General features: G+C 35.8%; 1 protein-coding gene and 1 long non-coding RNA gene across 2 annotated transcripts in view; both read right to left on the bottom strand.

Annotated features, from left to right (window-relative positions):
• The window catches only part of LOC134803405 (uncharacterized), a 351777-nt gene that overhangs the window by 164195 nt on the left and 164635 nt on the right, over positions 1-22947 (bottom strand). The gene's annotated exons all lie outside the window — the stretch shown is intronic.
• The window catches only part of LOC134803395 (C3 and PZP-like alpha-2-macroglobulin domain-containing protein 8), a 136639-nt gene that overhangs the window by 98393 nt on the left and 15299 nt on the right, over positions 1-22947 (bottom strand). The window contains exons 2-4 of the mRNA XM_063776217.1: positions 22121-22299; positions 5983-6168; positions 3349-3474 (exon numbers count right to left, since the gene is read on the bottom strand). Of these exons, the coding sequence (XP_063632287.1) occupies positions 3349-3474; positions 5983-6168; positions 22121-22299 (491 nt within the window). The remainder of the gene's footprint in view (positions 1-3348; positions 3475-5982; positions 6169-22120; positions 22300-22947) is intronic.

Genomic DNA, 22947 nt, shown 5'->3' with positions numbered 1-22947 from the left:
CAGGCTATCATCGCGTTATACGGGCGAGTCGCGTTAAGGTTTGATTAATTACTTTTGTGAACCCTCTCAAAAGTCACGAGCAATAAATAATGGACGGGTAAAACTTGGACAGTGGTTATGCGTCTCTTTGGTCACGTACCTTCTGAGGTTGTGGAGTATACGCGTCGCTACCTAGTGAATGTAAATTGGAATTGAGTCAAAAAGAGCGGCTGTTCATATATTTTAGCAGTCCAACTACTTAATTCAAATCAAATATGAATGCATCAAGTTCTTATCTATTTGTTTAGTGCTTTATCTATTTCGACGTGTGTGTATAATCGATTTAAATTCAGTCAAATCGGTAAATTTTTTTATAAATACTGATATTGAAAAATATTTATAGCTAAATTTATAGCTTGGCGAATACTTTACTTACGTTAGTTTTTTGTGCGGTATATTTAGAACTATCCAAACTATTCGTGGTTAGTACCTACTCAAAAACTGAAGGTGGTTTATTTTTAGAAATCGCTCAAACAAAGATTAATTTGTGTAGGTGCATAGTTAATCTACACTTACTTAAATTTTGAAGCCCATGCAAATTTAGTTGGCGAGCAACAGATTTTGCGAGTAACAAGTCAATCGCGTGTCAAGGCGAAATCCAATCTATCATAATTTGACAGGGGTAGGCAGCGAGATGACAGCGAAAGGCTTTTATGCAAGATTGTCACCTAGATCAATGAGAAATAAAATTGTAAAGCATTGAAAAGTCAAAAATTCTATTTTACATGAAATAGGGATCATTTACGTATTTAGACACAAAGTGTCAAATAGTATAGTTTTCCATGACACCACACTAATTACAATATCAGTTCTTATACCACTTATGATTTTTCCAATCATAAGAGGTATAAGAACTCCATATCGTATCTTTAGCAAATTTTTGACGTATTTTAAAGTTCGAATCAGGCCGTATGTCATGTCCATGGCATGGCTTAAGAGAAAATTTTCAATTCCTTTTTTTTTCGTATAATTTTTTTTCGTTTATCAAATTTCGTTTGATTACGTTGCACTTTAGTTTACTTGCACAACAACGGCGAAGAGAAGAGAGTTTTAATTTAACTTTCGTTGCAGGTTTTACACGTAAAACAAAAACAATTTGTGAATCTAAATAACTCCAATCGTGCTCGAAATCGGCAGCAAATAGCTAAAGTTGGGAAGCAATTAGAAAGAATTGTTCACGGTTCAGTTCCGAACCGGTATAAGTAAAACCTTTACTAAATGGTCTATCGTAGTATCCAGGCCAATTCGAGTTTTAGTTATTCAGTCTATTTCCAATATGATACTGATTTGTCAGTATCAAAGGTGACATTTCTTCGACCAAAATCGTCACTGAGAGATCAGTATCATATTGGAAACAGATTGAATAACTATAAAACTCGAATTGGCCTGTTAATCTATGCTTAATGCTATCCGCAGGGATCTGCTAAAAATGGTCTACCTACCAGGCGATTAAAATTGCAGTGTATTTGATCATTTAGATTGTCAATTAATTAACAGGTGCATTAAACATTTACCTACGAGGTATTTTTGAGCGCCATAGATCCACAATACGGGTATTTTTTCGTCTGGATGACACAATTTTACTGCGCTGTATTTTGCAAAACTATTACAGCATCTAGAAGAGGTCATGAAATTTCGCACAAATAAGAATTTGCTTTGCCTAAAAGAAAGATACAAAATATCGTCTATTTTTAATCACTTTAGGCAATATCAAATAAAGGTGTAATTTTTTACAATTATAGGTATTTGACATTTAACTCAATTGATCTGCGTCCATTTCATTGTTACTATTTGATTTTATAAAAAGGAGTGGACTCAGCATGTTATATACAGGAAATCGCAACCGGCAAAATTCATAATATTCTTGGCAAGTTCGCGTGTAAATTCTATATTATATTCTCATTACACCTATATACCGGTTTCCGTAATTATTCGTGGAATTTGATTTAACAAGCAGAGCTGCCAACCGTATCCACAGAAGACCCATTCGCTAAAGTTTGTTTCAAATATGACACAAAACTATTTACTTTGAATAGTTACTTTGGACTTCGCTAGCTCATTTAAGGCGGCAAAGTTAATTAAGTTCCTGATAAGAATGGTTCGAAAGTGGTTTGCCGGCTGTCTTCAAACGTTACAGCCCGTAATTGAGAAAATTTTTGTCTCTCTTCCCTCACCAAAAATTATATTATTCCATGAGAATTTTATAGTCTTAGATGCTTTCCGGCTATACTTACACATGGTTGTAACTATTTCACTCTGCAGGGTGAAGTGAGGTTGATATTGAAATTTTATACCTTTGAGGATAAAACAGACGACATAATATGTCGTATATAATTTTTTTTGGCAAACAGTGTGAATTTTGTATAACTTTCTGGCAACATTCGAGGAAAATTCAAGCTGATTTAAATTCCTACCATCACACGGTAGACCAGTCTTCCCAACATGCCTTCTGGAAATCGAATCTGTCAAAGTTGGAAGGTCTCTAAGCTGTCAAGGGTACAAGAAAACGCTTTTATTGTGAGAAAGATCACCTCTAGCTGTTGTTTATGTAACGAGAGTTGCGAGCGCACTTAAATTTTAAAACGAGGTAAATTTAAAATAATATGTATTAAGAAATGTTTACATACGTAAAGCCCTGGTAACATTATAATATAGTAACTGCTTTTTTAGGTTTCTAGAAATCAGAGTAGACTTACAGAGTAAGCATTTCTGTTACTATGTGACCTCGAATCTTGCTCTTCGTTATAATAAATATAAAGAAATACCTTTATTTTTAACCCCCAAAGCAAAACGAGGAGTGTTATACGTTAGACGCCAATATCTATTTGTGTGTCTGTCTGCCATTGTAGCTTTCCAAAGGATGGCCCGATTTCGATGCGATAGTTACCTATAATGTGAAAGCCAGTTTCCTTGCCGTGGTTCTTAGCTATACTTTTATAACTAACACGGGACTTAATCGCGTAAAACTTACGTTTATTTATGGCCTAACGTTTTGAACGTGACATTACGTTCGTGGTCACAGGCAGACTGGCGAAGAATTGTATCAACACCTTCTTGCTCTTGTTCATCTTGTTCATATCTGATAGAAATCGATCCAGCACTTTGGAGAGCTCTTTTCCAAAATTATATAAAAATGTTATTGCATAAAACTGATTTTTTTGGCATATATGTGGAGTAGGGGTTTTTTAGAATTTTTAATTTAATAGTTACTAACCAAATAATAAGGAACTATTTAATAATTAATTTATCGCAAAGCAACGCCTAAATATATTGAAAACATCGCTTGTATTTAAAGCTACAAACACTTACCTTCATCCATGGACAGCTGATCCCATATGGCCACTTTGGTGCCGGCCGGGTCTCGCAGGGCCACGTACGCCAGCTCTCCCTGGACCAGGCGCAAGTCGTGGTCGAGGGCCAGAATCCAGAAAGTTACTGTAACAAAAATCAATTGTAAAATGGTTATAATATAAATGTTTATACTTGGAATGTTATCTACTTTAAAATGTTATTTTATAACCAGCACCCGCGTTTTTATATAAAATTAGGATTGGGGTTTTAAGAGTATTAGGTTTTTTGTCCATATACATACAAACAAATCAATCTTATATCGACCATATGTATTAACCAAAGCACTACCTATATTATTTTCTTCACTGCAAAGTTTTGCCGCATATAAATTTAAGGGTTCCCATAAACATCTGAGCTGCACAGGACATAAAAGACATCGTAAAACCAACATAAAGCAAAACAAAAATTAATGACTCAGAGAACGTAAATAGTAAAACAACGGCTCGAGATTGTTACAAGGCGTAATTAATTATACAAACATTTACTTGGCGTAAATATTTTCCTTTTTTTTTGTATCCTCTCTTACGGTTACGTATTCCAAATCCTATAATTATAAAGTTTTGTCAATTATTTTTACTTTTTATACTTGATTGAATTCGTCAAATACTTGTACCTACTTGCGATAGCAAATAAATATAGAAGATATATGTAGGTATGTAAATATAAAGAAATAAAATATACAATGAATTGACCTTTTTCTAAAATGTATTTGACCCATTGGCTAGGTATCTGAGCGTTTTCCAAAAAAAGTGCACATTTCATTCATGTCTTCAAAATATTGATTTCTTGGGCTTATTTTACTCAGAATCATTTGTACATTCACGCCTCATACATGAAAAAATGTGTCCAAAGATTTCCTTTCCAGATCGTCACATTCTTGTATGAAAATATTTTTTATTTGTATGAACGTGACGCACTGGAAAAAAAAATTTTCATACAAAATTTTGGGACACATTTTTTTATGTATGAGGCGTAAATGTATAAATGATTCTGAGTAAAATGAGCCCAAGAAGTCAATATTTTGAAGACATGAATGAAATGTACACTTTTATTGGAAAACAATATACCTACTTCAACAAATATCTGTATATTAGATACCTTGCCAATGGGTCAAATATACAAAAGCTTTTAAGTTTCTAGCTTATGATGCATATATTAAATTTGAATTTACGTTTCAATAGACAAGTAGGAACACCATGTAAGTAGCTACAGTTGCAAAACACAATACCAAATTCAGATCGTCCGTAGTACCATTCATTACTAAACGGTACAATAGTTATTTGTACAACAAGAGATCAAAGTTTGATATTTCTTCGAGTGCTTATTTTGAATCCCGTGCAAGCGAAAGATTATATAATAGATTCACGAGCGTAGCGAGTGAATCTAATTTAGAATCTTGAGCGTAGTAAGGGATTCAAAAGCGCACGAGATGTAAATAACTTTGATCTCGTGTAGTACACAAAATTTTTCACCCTAAGCAGTGAGAACATACCTAGAGGGACAGAGATAATAGAACCCAAGTATATCGAACTTGTATTAGACCCCGCATGTTGAAATGACATTTGACTATAAAGGTCACTTGAATGTCATTTTTGCTCACTGAGTGAGACAAAATGACTCAGTGAGCAAAATCGCATTTTGCTCACTGTTTTTAAGAAGCAAAGTACCCTTGTTCGAGCTGCTGAGGTGAAAAAGCAGTTTCCATAATGTACGGGGTATAATTAATTATACAAAGTTACCAGTAGGTACCCAAGTTGGACAATAAACAGAAAGTTCCCAAGGTCCAAGTTTCGTAACGATTATTGGAATTTCGGCGGGATAACGTTTTTGCATGCAAGCTAACGAGGCATTCAGTAAGACGAACGGCCCGCGGTGAGAATTTACCTAGTTTCAGACTCAAATTGGTTTGCATGAAATGCATGGAAAGTATTAACCGGTTTCCGTGCTCACTCGGTGAATCTAAACCTGCATCACTTGGGACAGCTACGGTGAATTGTATTTACTGCTTATAAGATGCAAATGTGTAGAGTATGTAGTGTATATTTAGTTAATAGGTTCTAAATATTTTATATTTTGACGAAATAAACCCTAAAAGTAGAGCCTGTACTCAAAGTATTTCATCTGTCATGGACAGTTTCACCAAACGCTCAAGAAATAATTCGTCAATATGTTTTTCTCTACGAAAATTTTTAACCTAGGTACCTGACGGTCGCCGTAATTAGATAAATGAGGATTTGTTGGCAAAAGGCAAAATTTTGTAGACTTTGTTCTTCCTGCACTTGAAAGTGGTCAAGAATTATAAACATGTAAGAGTAATGCTAAAATGTGATGAGGCCTGTACTGTATAGTATGCATCCTCATTCATAAAATTATTGATTGTAGAAGAGTTTTAAAGTTTCAGATAAATTCGTGCTTCAAAATTGACAACTAGTTGACTCTGAGTGAACTCTGGTTGACAAAAGTTGACATTGTGGTTGCTATCCACAAAACATATGGCACCGTACCGTGCAGCTGCTCGGCGGTACATTTTTTTAAACTTTACAACTATCACTTCTTCCATCAATAAATCTTTGGTAAAGATTAAAAACTCACTTGTCTCCCCAGGCCTGTAGTGGTGCCTAGCGGGCCTCACGATGACATCCCTGACGGGGCCCAGGAGCCGAATGACGCTGTGGCTCTTCGCGGTGCACTCGTCGTTCCCCACGCAGCCCACGGTGGTGTGGAGGGTGCAGTGAGTAGCTGGGGATAATGGTATCTTCAGCGGGATGATACCGTAACCTGAAACAATTAAATTTGCTGAAAAAAATAGCTTGTGCGTTTTGGATCCGGCATATTGGAGGGTGTCGCACCTTATTTACACGAAAAAATACATAAATGCCATTTGTCTTTTATTTATCGACATATTTTTACATACTCTATTTTTGTTAACTCATCACTCACTTGGCTTCCTCCGAGACCACGAATGCATGTCGCGCCCAAATGTGCATAGTGCATCGCTTTTCTAGATTTTTCAAGAGACAAAGTTCAACGCAGAAAGCTCTAAAGTGTTTCTTTCCATTGACTGATATTTCATGCGTGTTAGTTTCTGATATTATATCTAATATTAGTTACTGATTACTCAACGGATAGGAGAATCCTATTGTTTTGATGATTGCGAGAATACCACACGTACCTAGTTGTCAAAAATAACCAAATAAGAAATAACATTCATGAAGGTTTAATGGTCGTATCGGTCCAGAAATGCCACGGGCGACAGTTAATTCCAAAGTTTAGCTCTGTGAGTTAAGATGTTTCTAGAGAAACGCACAGTTGTGGATTGCCAACCATCAGGTGAACATGGAAATATTGTCGCATAGAGCGATGGCATATGCTGAAATATGCTGGCAAGCGATGACAATTCAAGACGATCTCCATTGGATGCGGTCCAGAAGGAGAAGCTGGTACTAGGGTACTCCTGACAACAGTAGGTATTCCATACGTGAGCGTACCCGCGCCTTGTAAAGCTGTAGCCGGCGGGCCGGTGTGTAATACATACTGTCTCGATCTGTTGAGCACACCAAGCTTTTTCTAGCAAAATCTCTTTCTGTCAATTAATTCAAGATACCTAACATTTTTTGCAATTTTAGTCTGAATCCCGCTTGTTAACTAATTTCGAGGTAAGTAAGTAGTTATTGTTTTAGTGTACCGCACAAAACTTTGGTCGCGGTACACTTATGGGATCACTTCGGTCTTGCAAATCAGTTAAGGGGCCCACTGATTACCAGTCCGCCGGATGATATCGGCCTGTCAGTTATTCGGAGCTGTCAAATTTTTGTTCTAACTGACAGGCCGATATCGTCCGGCGGCCTGTTAGTCAGTGGTCGGCTTTAAATGTGTTTTTATTGTTATTTATTTTCGTGTTTGATGTTGGAATGAAAATTATATGTTCCGGCAATGTTTGTATGAGATGCAAGTAAATATTCAAAGACAACATTCTTCTGGGTTAAAAAAGCAAAGGCAAAAAACTCGTATTCCTTTCCACAATATAATAAGTCTACCTCTAATGGCATCTAGTTAAGTTAAGTGCTACGAGATCGAGCAGACATTTTTAACATCTTTTCCATTTGGAGATGCACCAAGTGGTTTTATTATCGACTAGCCGCATTCGCTGCTTAAATGCAATGTCCTCCATATTTCAGTGGCATTAAAGTTTACTTTTCATTTTATGTTTGTGGAAAAGTTTAGGTAAGTACGATTGCTATCAGAAGCGCATTATGTATAACAAATTAATTCGAAAATAATAGTGACTGCTAGATATATTATTAATTCGTTTTAAATCTTCGTAGGAATATTCGATTCATGTTATCATTTAACAAGGTACTTATTATTTATATTTCACTAAATTAATGAAGAATCCAACAAATAAATAGTTGATGCACAAAGAAAACATGAATCTACGTGCTACGAAGTAACGCTACGAGCGTAGCACAGCGCGAATAAGTTCAATAAATTATTATATGTCGGAAAAACTATTAGCATATACAAAATATGTATGCAATATGTATGCAGGGGTACTAAACTTATAGTATTACTGTCTGTACTTACCGCCAGTAAAAACTTTACAATTTACCTTCAATATAATTAAACATTTAATGAAAATTGGTACGTATTTTCTAAGGCCATTTCTTTACTAAGTTACCTACCCTATATACGTTATGCAGGTCGTAAAGCTAATAGCAGGCCCTAAACTCCACAAACCCCAATTGTTATTAAAATCAAACTAAATCCTTACTAAATTAAACGCAGCGTCGCAGTGACAAAAGTATTACCGCGGAAGCCAGTCATTAGGACGGAAATTACCTGAATCTTGGAGTAGAAAACAGCTAAGAAAGGTTGGTTCAATTAATTTATATAAGTAAAGTACCTGTTTTATGTCGCAATTATAGAAATAAATACGAGTTGACTGAATGTAACTGCAAATATAACTACATTATTGTTCTTGTCGAATAAGCCTTGTATTTAAGTACTTTAATTCTTACCCGAGTTCATGTTTTGTATAGAATACGTATTTGTAGTATGTAAACATTAACATATTCAATCCAACGCGTAAATTAGACTATTTAAAGGAGAGAGATTTGCACTATGATTATATCCCTAATCTTTTTAAAAAAGAAATTAAACTCTGAATGGGGCTCCATAATCCTTAAAAGTAAAAGACATCACAATGCACAAACAAAACAGATTCTAAAAGCAAGTCGCGAAATGCTGTGAATTTATAAATTAATTTAAGTGAGATTGCTGTAGGTATTCAATGTTTGGGGCAAGATGAACCAATTCCACCCGCTTTCTCAAAATCACCGGAGCTTGAATGATACCTATTCCTGCTCCACGAAACGGGGATATTATCTTCCTGTTTGCTCTCGGGATTGTGGAATTACTATTCGAAATTGTATTATTAGACACTATTTGCTAACTAATAAAACGCAGATTTTGCTGTCGGGTATATAACTACCTCTAATATATTATCTATCTTAGGCAAACCTTATCTTAATCTTATTTTTTTACAAGCTCTGCGTATTGTTGAACGTACCTTTATTTTGAAATTTTTTTTCTTTTTTTTTTTCAAATAATTATCATTTCGGCCGAGTTCGCTTTCTCTAAGGTAAGTATAATATATTAGTATGTTTTCTAGAGGTAACTTAAAGTTATTTTATAATTTCTGTGCAAGTAATTGACTCTTGAACTGCCATGTCATTGTATAAGAACATAGTGATTAGTTCTGAGAAAAATAGCAAGTGATTAAATAAGAAATACATTAAAAATCAAAAAGGGTTCTATACGAAAAAATCCATAGCGGGGTTGTGGTTTTTCCACCGTTATTTTAAATTTATGAACATAACTGCAGTTAATTAATTTATATTCACATATATTTCTCGTTTTTCGGGAGATTGATTGGGAGAGTCAGATGCAGGAGTAAGCGCGCGGGATGTTCAAAATGCTTTATTTTTAAGAGAGTAAGTTTGTAAATCATTTTGAACACTTCACCTGTTTACCTATGTATGACTCTATCTGTACACTATTCACTTCTGAAACGGCGCGTTACGTGAAAATCTAAGTGTTCTGATATCCATGGAACACAAAGGAAGCTGGGTTAATTTCGCACTGCATGGGTGATTCGATTAGAGTAGCAACGCGCTCCACTGCGCTTTAATCTTGAAGGCTTATATAGTACAAGAAATATGACCTGGTTAGACTAAGCAGTTAAAAAAAACAGGTTATCAGTGAATATTAAGAGATGTTCGCCTACAAGGTGTAACAAAAATAGTGGAGATCCGTTTAAGGACATTATTCGGTATCGTGTTCTGATTAGGAAAAAGTTGACGAAAATTTTTTTGATACAAATAATCTATGGGGCATGTGTTCCAAGACGGCTAACCCTCCATAATCAATTCAAAGTTCAAAATTTATTAAATACCTACAAATAGGTACTATGATTTTTAAAATTGTGTATTTTATATACCCATGGCGCTACTTTACCGCACTCGTGCGATAATTAGCACATGACATGACTATGTCGAAAATTTAAAGGGCCATATGTGCTGTAAAACGTTTTATTACAATACATATAGGTAATAATTATACAATCTAATTCCTTAAGACTTAGGTATCTGCTTACGTTAATTTATATTAGGTACTTATGGTCTCAAAGAACAAATAATGCTTTTTGAAATTATCGAATAATGGAAAAAAATAATGATTTTAAAACTATACTTTTGCGGTTTTAAATCATAATTCAAATGCTAGAATTGCCAACAGTAAGTGCCAAGATTAAATTAACATATTAACTGTGCCAAATAGAAGAATAAATCCACATTGCACAGCAGAGAAAAATATTCCTCGCTCACTTTATGATAATTGCACCTAACTGAGTTTGGAACTAAAATACGTTAGAATTTTGTAACAGTCTATATTGTAAATGATTATATGGTTAAAGTACCTAGGCTTCATCTAGGGTTCATCTAATGTTACTAACTTGAGCAATAGTATAATTGGTATCATGTCCCGACAAAGAAAAAAGTAAAAAGAAACCGGACTGCAGCGAAACGTGCCGAATCTAAATATAAATAAATAAACACACAAAATATCTTCAGTAATAAAAATAAAATATCACTAACTAATATTTGCTCGCCGGCGATGCTCCGCCCCTTAACAAACATGGTTAAACCTGCTTAAGTATATTGCGTCGTCACTTGTACCCGAAATCCATTCATTGTTTTTTTTTTTTGGTTAAGTTGGACTACACGTTATAAATCGGTGTATACTGGTGGCAGGGCCTAAGCTGTAGTCAGGGCCGCAGAGTGAGGAACCGACGCACTACTTATATCACGATTATTATTGTGATTGAAAATATAATGCTAAATCTTGCAACACTTACAACTTATTCCATTATCCTAAGTACTCCCCAAACTTCCTCGCCAATTTGTCTCAGCTACTCTGACGGCACGTGAATCTGTTTTGTCCTCGAAATAATTAGAAAAGTATTCGAAACTCAGTTTTGAATTCAATTTAAACTTTCGCGGAGGGCATTGCTTACCTAATGACTATTTGAAGACATTCTACTAACCCCGTTCTTGACGTACCGTTATCAATAAATACCTAAGTAATATTGATTGTCAATTAAAAAGAAAGTTCTTTTTACCTCTATAAAATAGGTAACTCATTTGATGAGATCAAAATTGGAAATAAAGAAGTTTGATGAAACAAAAATCGTAAACATGCAAACGTAATGGCTATAAATAACTGAAATGTTAGATAAAACCCTAGAAAACGAAAGCGGGTTCAAATGATTGAACGGTTACGTATAACTCGTGTAAGGGCTTTATATTGAAGAACGTGACATAGGTACCAAAGATAATGTAATGTGTTATGTGAACTCTATATTCAAATTAATTCAATATAATAATATAACAATTGTGTCATTCTAGTTCAAATTTTGAACCACCAAAACCTTATTTACCTTTTACCAAATGACAATAAGAAATTTAAAATCAAAACCAAAATGATCATCTCACCTCAATTATAATATGAACAGCTACGAGCAAGAACCAGAACTGGCATAAGAAAACCATTAGGCGTTTCAAGACAGTACTTCAATCGAGAAAAAAAAACTACAGACTGAACGAGCAGACCGCTTGCCAGTGAACCAAAGGGAGGGTTTAAGAGTTTTTATTGCGCAAAAAGAAAGGCTCGGAAAACGCAACTCAATAGCCGAGAGTGTACTTAACTCTACTACGTGTGAATTCAGAAATAATTTAAAATTCAGAGTTCGGGATGAATTAATAATTATCATGGTACATCTCTGTTATTAATTCTTGTCGTTATATCACGGGCGTTACATAAGTTAAATGAATATTAATTACATTTGATTTAATTATATATGGTGGTTTCGAGGTAGCGTACTTGTCTGAGGCAGAAGACGCCTGGAAGATGGCCTGCCCTGGAAGAGATCTACCCATAGATAAATCAGTTCAGAGAATCTGGGATCAACCTATCTGCACACAAGTACATTCCCACATCCTAAACTCTTGCCCCACCAGCCAGGAAAAAGCACGCATTCTGGCTGTTTCGGAAAGAGAATCCGGCTCCTGGTTGCATGCTCTCCCCTCCTCCAACTTTGGTACATTGCTCGACAATAATACCCTCAGGCTGGCTGTCGGTCTTCGCCTGGGATCCCACATTGTCTCACCCCATCGCTGCCCCTGCGGAACTTTTGTGGACAGCCTTGGACACCACGGTCTATCATGTCCTAAGAGTGCCGGCCGCCTGTCACGTCATGCCTGCCTCAATGACATCCTCCGTCGGGCCTTCGTCAGCGCCAACGTTCCAGCCATCCTAGAGCCACTTGGCCTCGCGCGTGACGATGGCAAGAGGCCCGACGGAATGACCCTTGTGCCCTGGAGTGTGGGACGGGCCCTTATTTGGGACGCAACGTGTGTGGACACCCTGGCACCGTCCCACCTCGGTTCAACATCATTGAGAGCGGGCGCGGCGGCTGCAGCTGCTGAGGGGGCAAAATGCCGCAAATATATAGCTCTCACTGACCGGCATATATTTGCGGCATTTGCAGTCGAAACTCTGGGACCGTGGTGCCCAGGGGCCCATAAACTAGTTCGGCAAATATCAAAAAAAATATTCGAGGTCACCGGGGACCGTAGGGCTGGCTCGTTCCTCGCCCAGCGGATCGGCATAGCCATCCAAAGGGGGAACGCAGCCAGCCTTATGGGAACCCTTCCACAGGGTTCGGACCTGGGTGATCTAGCCTAATATATACATATTGGGCTAGGTCACCCACATTATGTTTTATTTATTTTTTTAGGTATTAGTTTTAGTTTTGTAGGTAGTTTTAATTTTAGGTTAATTTTTATTGTAAGTTTGTTATTAATTATGTTTATGGTTTTATTAAATGAGTCTTATTATATATTAGGTACCTTTTTATTGTAGACATTTTTGAAAAACCTTTTCGTTACTTTACTTTTATAAAACGTATAAAATATTAAAGCTGAAATGGTATACAGATTGAACGTGATCTGCTTTCTGAGCAAGTCATGTATTTAGATATGCCTACATAGGCACATACTTACAGGCTACTTTAAGCGTTAATATGTCCTAAATAAAATGTTATCTACCAATTGTATAATACCTATATATACGAGTATTTTATACCATCGACATTAACACTTTTGCATTTCACTTCTTTGTAATAAGGAAAAAATATATATGTCACCGTTAAATTGTAAAAAGCGTTAGTTTATAATCTAACTAGGGAGATTGTAAACTGTCGAAATATTGTGTACCTTAACATACTGCTTACAATTTAACGCTTTATTTTTCGGTAGATTATAATCTATCGAAGTGAAACCGTCATATTGTGAATTGGTTGAACGTCGTGAGTGGGACTTTTATTCATCATCTTTCTTAGGCTAGGTGATTTATAATATGAATATAAGTAAAAGTAAAATATAAAAACACTTACAAAACAATAAAAAATACATATAAACACATTATAAAAAACCTAACCTAGGATGCCGCTAGCAGCGGGGCAAGGCCCAAGCTGCCGGTGGTCAGGGCTGCAGAGAGAGGAACCGGCGGACTATCCCCGCCGTGTCCAAGATCACCGCCTTCTGCATCTGACCCTTGATCCAACGACCTAGTGAGGGTCTCTCCAGATTTTCGTCGAGATTCTTCGCTATTAGACCATTCACTGAAATTATTATTTGTATCTCGGTTTTAATACTCTCGGGTCTTTCTCGAGCCCGGTCATTTATAAGGTGTCCGTGGGGATATAGATCCAACACGTATATAGAGGCCATTTGGAGATATTTGATGTCATATAGAACGCCTGCTGGAACCCATTAACGGGAACATCAATAGATACCCGTGAACCGGTTTCAGCAGGCATTTGAAGCTATTGTAGAGAATATGGACAGAGTACTGGCCTATGGTTTAAGTTTGGGTGGAAAAAAGACTGGGCTATTGCAAAGGAGCCCGGACACCTGCCATAACATTGCTTGCACAAGTTATCGAGGCAGGCGATGACTCGCCACTCGTTAGATGGACCTGATGCGCCATCGTAAAGACGGCCAGGCGCAACACCGGCGTGAGTGGCTCAGGGGTGTCGTGAGGTGGGCTGCGCTTTTCCGAAGTTACTCTGGGCGTTATGACCTTTAACACTTCCACCCCTGGAGCATATAGCTCTGACGACTCCCCTCTGGTCGGCCAATGAAGGCAAGCCAGAGCTGAGAGTCCTGGTCCTGGGTCCCCTTGAGGTCCACGCCGGAGACGGAGACCCTGACCGACTCTCTTATTATTATTGTATATTTTTTTTCTTTCACGAGAAAGTGACGTTTCTGATTTTATTATTTTGTTACTATTTTTTCTTACATAATGTCAGAATTATTGATTCTCTACTTAATAATAAATACATACTTGATATCACAATATTTGAAGCGTATTTGATTTATATGACTGACACCCGTGTTTGATTCTTAACTCTATGGACACAGAACGGCCTACCGTAAGACCGACCAATCAGCGCACGAGGTGCGTTTCGTCGTGTGCCGGTTCACAATTTTACGGTTTGTCATCGATAGATTATAATCTACCGAAAAACAATCCGTAAAATTATAATCACTAAGTTACGGTACACAATCTTTCGACAGTTTACAATCTCGCTAGGTAGATTATAATCTAACGATTTTTACAATTTTACGGTGACATATATACATATTTCTTTGGCATTGACTGCATAGTTGAAGTAGGTACCCTCATCTTCGTTTTATTTTTTAAGGTTTGGCTACAGCGAAAGATGCGTTACATTGGCAAGCTAAACAACTAAAAATTAAAAACCATCAAAATAAATTTGAAAATACTGTACCTACCTACCTAGCAATGCTTTCTCAAGAGAGTAAGTAACCATAAAGCATCTTTATTTAAACTCTTATAAATTCCCTCTGAAACACTAAGAAATATTCACTCGCCTTTCAGTGAACATAATATAATATAAACAAGGATTTCTTCTTCACTTTAATTTTATAAGTAAGTCCTAATAATCTCATCTTGAAGATATATTTTGCTTCTCGGTATTCATGAATTTTCTATTACGATTTCCTTTTACTATTGTTGCCTTTCTTACTCAGCTATATAGCATCTAATAAAAAAAGTTAGAACGTTTCCGACTCTTAAACAACATAAACTAAACTTGACAAGTTCTAGTCGAACTCGCATACAATCGTCAGCGTCACACCATTCTATGTAGGTACTTTTGTATTATTGGTTTTCATCTCACTCAACACTTCACGTCATTATTTGTAGTAAGTATAAGTTATTTGTGCAAGTAGTTTGTTTATAATTGTTTCCTTGTACATATATTATGTTAATCTTTATTAAGGAGTGGTCCGGAAAAAAAGTAGCAGCACATTTTATTTTGTAATAATTTGTAAGCAGTTCATTTCTATAGTGATCTGTAGATACTATTCTTTACAATTAAAACTCTCACTCGTATTTAATACGAAAGGGTGAATTCGAGTTTTCGCGTTTTATATTACATCTCTCATGACACTTTTTGAACAATGTCTTTTGAAGGAAATTATAAGGTATTTCTCATACACATCGTTTTTTCTAAAAGTTTGTTAAGCGAATTAATACATTATCATTCTATATAAAACTTTTTTTATTTGACTTCACTTTGTGGTAGTTTCATGGAATTTCTACTTTTGTATATTTGCCATTTTTACAGAGATTTGTCTTTCATAGAAAAACCTCTGTCAGAGGTTAGATTGGAGAGACTTCCTAACTACCCAAGATAAATACCAGTTTATTGGAATAGCTTATTCGTTAGATGATGTTCTTAAAAGCATAAAAAAAGTTATGAAACTGGAACTTCATTTGTGGCGTTGTAGAAAACGGTCAACAAATATTATCAAATTGTACTGTTCAAAAAGTTACAAAGTACATTGCAATAAAAATTAGAAAACTCAAACAATTTCATATTTATCGATATTATTTTATTTTATATTTTTACTTTATAGTATAATTAACGAAAATACAAAAAAAATATACTGCTTCATAATTAGCAAAAAAATAGACCATATAATTCACTGCTACTTTTTTAATGGACGGTTCCTTATATAACTATAATTATGCATAATAGCATATCCAAACTTTAACCGTTTAACCTTTCATTAATGGAATTCATTCATAAACTGGATATGCACATTTGCAGCCCTCTTTAACTAGTAAATACGTACGACATTATTCCTGAATAAAATGTATTGACTTGGATTGGAGTGGATGTATTACACAGGAATACCACCATTTCTTGAAAATGAAAAATATTACTCACTAGTCTTTGATGCTTGCCAAGTCTACGAATGCTGGGCAAATCTGTCTGTGCGCCGGAAAATTGGAACCTTTTGCAGGAGATTTTATTTACCATGTTCGATTTACAAGTCCGATGCAAGTTCAGCAAAGAAATGCGAGTATTTACTTATATGTATGTTCCCAACCAGAAGCTAGGCGTGGGATTTGTTCTGATGCTTGACTTTTCGTTTTAGATGTGTGTATTTTTACATACACACAAAGAAACAAACAGAAAAAAAAAAGAAAAAAGAAATAGTCTACATTTTAAACTTAACTTTCATCTTAAAGATTAAAAAGTTTTTTGATAAAAGAATACCTGTACGGATATGATGGTCGTTCTTGTCTACATGATAGCGTGATAAAACGGTGTCCGTCACTTTCTATCCCACGGTGTTAAAAAGTGACAGTTATTTTATCACGTGGATAAAGGTGGATAAATCCATCCATAATACGCCCGGCTGATCGAATTATCGTGAGACATAGGTACTAACTTTAAGCTATTTTTAGTCACTCGCGCGACATGCACAGCATTTACGTGACGCCCACTCATGCACAGTTAGTCTCCGAAACTTGTCGCGCGAGTGACTAAAAATAAGTGAATTAAACCGTATAATTAGCTTAAAATAATACCTAGTTTCTTGACGATATCATGACGTGTATCTACAACACAAAAATATTTTGTCGATCTAAATAACCTCGATGGTGACAAAAACACTTTTTAAAAGAGACAAAGAATTTCTAAATTGACTACTTAGTATTCCTATTTCGGTGGCGAGCGACGTGAAATTTCCATAAGCACAAAGCAGCGATATTATTATACGAGTACCAACAATATTTTGTTCGCGAGAAGTCCTTTGCAAGGAGATTTGGATACTTCCTTTGTTGGATTAACAAATATATTTTCTGAGTTTGTGTTTTGAAGTATTGGATTTAGCAATTGGTACGAGCTTAAAATCTCTCTTAGCTCTCTTAAGTATACTCGTAATCACTTTGACCTGGGCTACTATAGATGCTTATTTATCGGGGTCCCTTTGTTTCCCATAAAGTTTTAAGTCATAATGTATTGTTCGTCATATTATCATTAAGCTGCTGTTTAAAAAATAATTGAGTTCTAACTACTCAGAAAATATTTAACAAGTATATAAGACTGTATAAGTGACACTACCGATCCCTTTTAAATATCCATCCCACTAGCAGGAAGGCCTGGCAAGATCTAATTTTTCCGTTTCATCAGACGGCGCGCAGCTGACACCGGTTCGTTAGTCGCTGCAGCAAATCCGATTTCTTTGAGACGGAATTAGCAATCGCTTTGACTCGTTAACACCTGATGCTGAATATTGAAATGGCGGGCAGGAAGGTGCCGGGACAGAGATTTGGATAAGACCTATATAGAATTACAGATGTAGTGCATAATTATTTTCCATCCTATTTTCACGGAAATGTACAAACGTCTCTTCCTATTTCACTTCGTTACAAAAAGTATCTTATCTTATCTTATTAACTATACGTATGGTATGTGAAAGTTGTTTCATGATTAAATAAACATTAGCAAGTATTTTCATTCTTACGGATAATAAAATTAATATAAAAGTGTTACATTTTAACATTAAAATTTAAGGCCAGAGCACACCGGCTGCGTGTGACTAGACGTGCACGTGCGCGTGCGGTAAAATGTTTAAGCCGCGCGGCTTAAACATTTTACCGCACGCGCACACATAACGCAAGCGGTGTGCCGTCTCTCATAAGGATCTATGTTGGGATTAGCTAAAGCCAAAAGCCTTTCAAGATAATCAAGGAATTAGATACATGGTCTAAAGAAGCTCCAATAACTGTTTAACAAAATGAAAATACAATAAGGTACGATCATTTCAATCCTATCAATTTCCAGGGGATATTATATATCACATACGTCTATGTTGATTCTCAAAAAGTTAAATATTAATTACTAACAATCATTGATTTAAATTAGACAACAACGTTCAATAAAACAGCCAACATTTCTCATTTCCAAATATAAACATCAATTAACGAGATACAGCGTTAATTAGCCTACGTTGCCAAAATAAACATTCCGTTAGCAAATACAGATCCCGTTTAACGATATCGGAACAGCTTAGCAGTCTCGGGTGTTGTTTCAATCGCTTACCGTATAATCGTACGTACGTACGGCAGTCGAGGCCAACAGCAACACACAGATATGTACCAGTATAAGTGAGACTACCACCAGTTTGGCACAGAAATAAACGCTAGCGTGAACGTGACTTACTTACTGTATCTCGCTCGTACTGACATAGATAAATAGATAGAAATACTCTTTATTTGCACACTTCAGTAAAAGATACAGCTTAAGGAAAGCAATCGATTAAAGATATTTAGAGGCAGACAACGGGCGGTCTTATCGTTAAAGAGCGATCTCTTCCAGACAACCTTGGGTAGCGGAAACAAAGCATTTAAAAAATCAAAAAAGAGTAGGTGTTACAAATACGTTATACATATTAGACATATTAGTGCGAGCGAGATGTATTTATTACGTGTAGACGTTAGCATAATGTTAGGTACGGGAAATGTTAGAAGGTTGATTAAGAGTTTACACGGGTATAACTAGTATTACCCAAGCCTTTTGGAAGTCCGAAAAATTAAACATCATTAATCTGTATCCGGTTTACCCGTACACACCTAGGTCTACCCAACACTGGCTGGGTAATGGTGTAAAAGTTGATTTAATTTTCGGGCTTTACCCAAAAGGCTAGGGTAATACTAAGTAACCCCGGGTAAACCTAAGTTTACTTAATATTCTGACATTACCCGTACATGGGTATACTTAATTTTAGTAAACTTAAGTTTACCTGGGTATACCTAGTATTAACCAAGCCCATTTTCGGACTTTACCCAAAAGGCTTGGGTAATACTAGTTATACCCGGGTAAACTTAAGTTTAATCAACCTTCTAACATTACCCGTAACAGATATATATGTCAGTGTTGACACTGTCAGTGACTCTAACTATAATGAATCTGGAGTTTCCAGTTACACTAGTTCACCGAAGCTTTAGAATCGTTAACGATGGATTATGAATGCGAAAACACGGTCTGGTTCACTAGTTATCGGAGATCGTGATTTACTGATTCATTAAGAGCAAGAGATCGGGTTGAAGTGCTTTGAGATATTTACACCGGACGCTCGCTTCTCTTCACTGGTTGCTAATCAATCACTAATCAGATTGATGTGATTCAAAGTTCATTGATATCTATTGATTTCAGTAATCGTAGGTATGGATTATAGATTTCAATTTCGTTGACCTATTAAATAATTATTTTAGTGAAAATAAAAATATGTATTTCTTACTTAACAAATAGCCACAACTCTAGTTGTATAGGTACTAGAAATCAGATATGATTGTATATTTAATTATCTACTGATAAATGTAAGGTTACGTATATAGTTTTTAATAAGAGATATCACATAAACATTTAATACAATTATTATAAGTTTTTCTGATAGTACAAGTCGTCCTTACCAAACTTCAAACAACATAGCGTACAAAGATAAATCCAACGATATTAAGACAAGACTAATATTTAATATATATATATAACTAAAATAAAAATGTGTAAGTAATGTTTCGCATGTTTTCAATAAAGTAGTGAAATTAACGAGGAGGTACGTGTAACGGAATTTAATTTTCCGTTTGTGGGAACTGAATAACAGGATATACTGCATTGCAGAAGAAGCACAAACGCTGTCTCGACGCGACGAGGATAAATGTTTGGAGATCGTTCCCAGAAACTTATCAAAAGTCCATCTCTCTCCGGTTCCTCGCTATTACACTAAATCTGTGAGGCGGCTATAAATCTAAAATTAAAAAACAAAACTTGGTACATGGTTTTACTCAATAAAAAATTAGGCAAAAATCTGGGCGTGTGCAAAAAAAATAGCATTATTGGAATTTAATAAAATTTAGGAATACCTATATTGATTTTAAACCCTCGTAATCCGCTGTAAGTGTAACACGGGCTACATCCATCGGTAAGTATTAAAGAATTGTTAACATTTTGATCTTACCTCGTTTCATACCTACTGACCGAATAAAAAATGATATAGTGGCTACATAGACTTTTATCCTGACATATATTAAAGAGTTAATTTTGTTGTTAACGATCGATGTCATTCCATTTACATTTATCTGTTTTCCTTAATAAGAATCTCATTAATGCTAAATTATTGGAACGATATTCATCGGCATCCAATTACGCTGCAATTATATTGAACCGCTCAGATATTTAAAAATCATGTTTCATTTTTATAATTTTTATTAAGGCGTATAAAAATACGCAAGACAAATACTCTTACCTTAAGTAAGAACGAACAATCTAAGCCACCACTTTACCCTTTTTTGCAAAGTTTAGTACGTTATGTTGTACTATTTCAACATTTGAATACTGTAATGGTAGAACTTTACCGTGACAGGCGGGGCGATGCGAATCGTCTTTATGGCATGGAATGCACTAAATTGATATTTATTCAGAATCCTTCCCTACACTTAGAAGTTTCTCCTTTGTAAGTTTTTATGGCGTGTCATATAAGAAAAATTTACGTTCATGATGTCTAGAAGTCAAGTTACTTACACTTTATAGAATATATTTTTGTAAAAAATAAGTAAATATATCAATGGTTTTTCCTTTTACACTTTGACAGAAGTTAAATAACGGTCTATTTATTAACTCAAAACTCCCTGTGAGATACAGACATAAAATGTATTAAACCAGCAATAAAATTCGTCGCTTTTGCAGCGAATAAGTCCAAAAATCTACTTGACAATATTTTAATCGTTGATATCTTCAATATAGTGCAGCGTAGTGAAGTAAATTGCTGTGTCCAGAACCAGAATATAATCTAAACTAACTACCAATGCTGGCCAGGTTTGCGATTAGTTTCTGCTATTTGTTCCCACTGCTTTGCATTCGGCCCATATACGCGGGCACATTGTCTACATCCGTGGCTAAATTTACTGCTTTAACAAGTGCAGATTAACCCGTGTAAGCTACATGAATAGTATGTGAAAATGTGAAACAGCTGGCATGAATACAACCATGCGTGCATTACAGGTACATACATATGTTTGGCTGCCTAATAGGTTAAAATAGGTTTTCTTTTTATGAAAACTAGAAATGCTTGTAAGTACATTTTTGCAATTACGTAAAATAAGAATTTTTTTATTTTACCATGGAATGAAAGTTAGTTTATAAACCTCTATGTTGTGTAAGATCGAAAAGAGAGGAAATACGAGAGATATAAATCAGCTTTTCCAGTCAATCATATGAACATTTTCCATGTGATACAAATAGCAGACATAATCGTATATCTCGCAATCCATTAAGATTTTGGCACGTCGTCAACGGAAACATATACCTACGCCAGAAACTTCAGCTAACTCACAACGCATGTTAGTATAATTCACCCTAAAGATCCATATCAGCTATACGTAGTAGAAGATCATAATAATACTGGCTAGCCTAAGATTAATCGATTGGCACGCTTGTCAACAGCAATCCGACTCACTGACTCCTGATCCTGATCCTGAGACTCTTGGTCCGTTTGTCAATATATTAACCGCAATGTCTGACGATTGCAGATAAACTTTGTGCTTCGGACCTATTTTAGTATTTTTTTACTTACAAGCTAAAATGTAGTAAAAGGGTAACGAATTAATTTCCCCAGTGTCCAGTTACTATCAGGTAAATTTAACAGTTCCATTCCGTAATACGATTAAATAAATAATTCAGGCACATTTTGTGCTTGTTTTTGACGCAGTATAAGTAAATAAAATTACTAACCGGTTATCATTTGGCTGGCCGATGTCAGAAGCTTAACCTCATTGTCGTCGTCCTGAGTTTCCAGCCTCACGGTGACGTTGAGGGGGTCAAGCTGGTCTCCGGCGCGTCCGTGCAGCGTGACGAGGATCGCTGTGGTCTTTCCCGGCACCGCCACCTCTGGCGCGACCACCGAGAAACCACTAGAAAAGAAAAGATAATTTCATCAGGCATCAGAAAATTTGATGTATGTATCTCTTCTAATCTACTTTGTGGATGCACAGTTTAAAATGCACGACGAACTTAAATTATAATTCGATATAATTCGAGAGATGAATACCTAATGTCAAGAAACGTGTGCTGCTTGCTTGGCCAGCTTGGCTTGCGTTTTATTTTAATTTAATTTAATGAATTAGAATGTAGTTTTTAGCCAAGTGTAATGATAAGGATTCATTTGCATGCTGTCAAAAAAACAGCTAGAAATTAGGACATCTTTAATGTAAAATCCTTTTTAGGTATGTGCAAACAAATGATTAATATGATTATGAATTATAAATTACGGAGCACAATCATTTTCTGGGCATATTTACGGGTTACCAAAATAAATAAGTTAAGTACATGAGCACTTGTACTAATGTGAAAGTCTTGTATCTGTCGGCGGCCGATCGTAAGATCAGGCATATCGTGAAATTCCTAGGCATATCGTGAAACGTGAAAATCTTTGACTCGTTCCTTGAGTCGACGGAGCCCCGCTACGCGGGGCTCCTATTTCTGGGCAGTTTGCCCTTCGGGCATCTGAAGCAACCTAACGAACCTATCCTACCTATATATTGGTTTGATGTGACTATCGT

The sequence above is a fragment of the Cydia splendana genome, chromosome 2 (genome assembly GCF_910591565.1).
Source record: "Cydia splendana chromosome 2, ilCydSple1.2, whole genome shotgun sequence".
NCBI classification, from domain to species: domain Eukaryota; kingdom Metazoa; phylum Arthropoda; class Insecta; order Lepidoptera; family Tortricidae; genus Cydia; species Cydia splendana.
The sequence above is the reverse complement of the archived record's forward strand: the minus strand, read 5'-3'. Positions and strand labels throughout refer to the sequence as shown.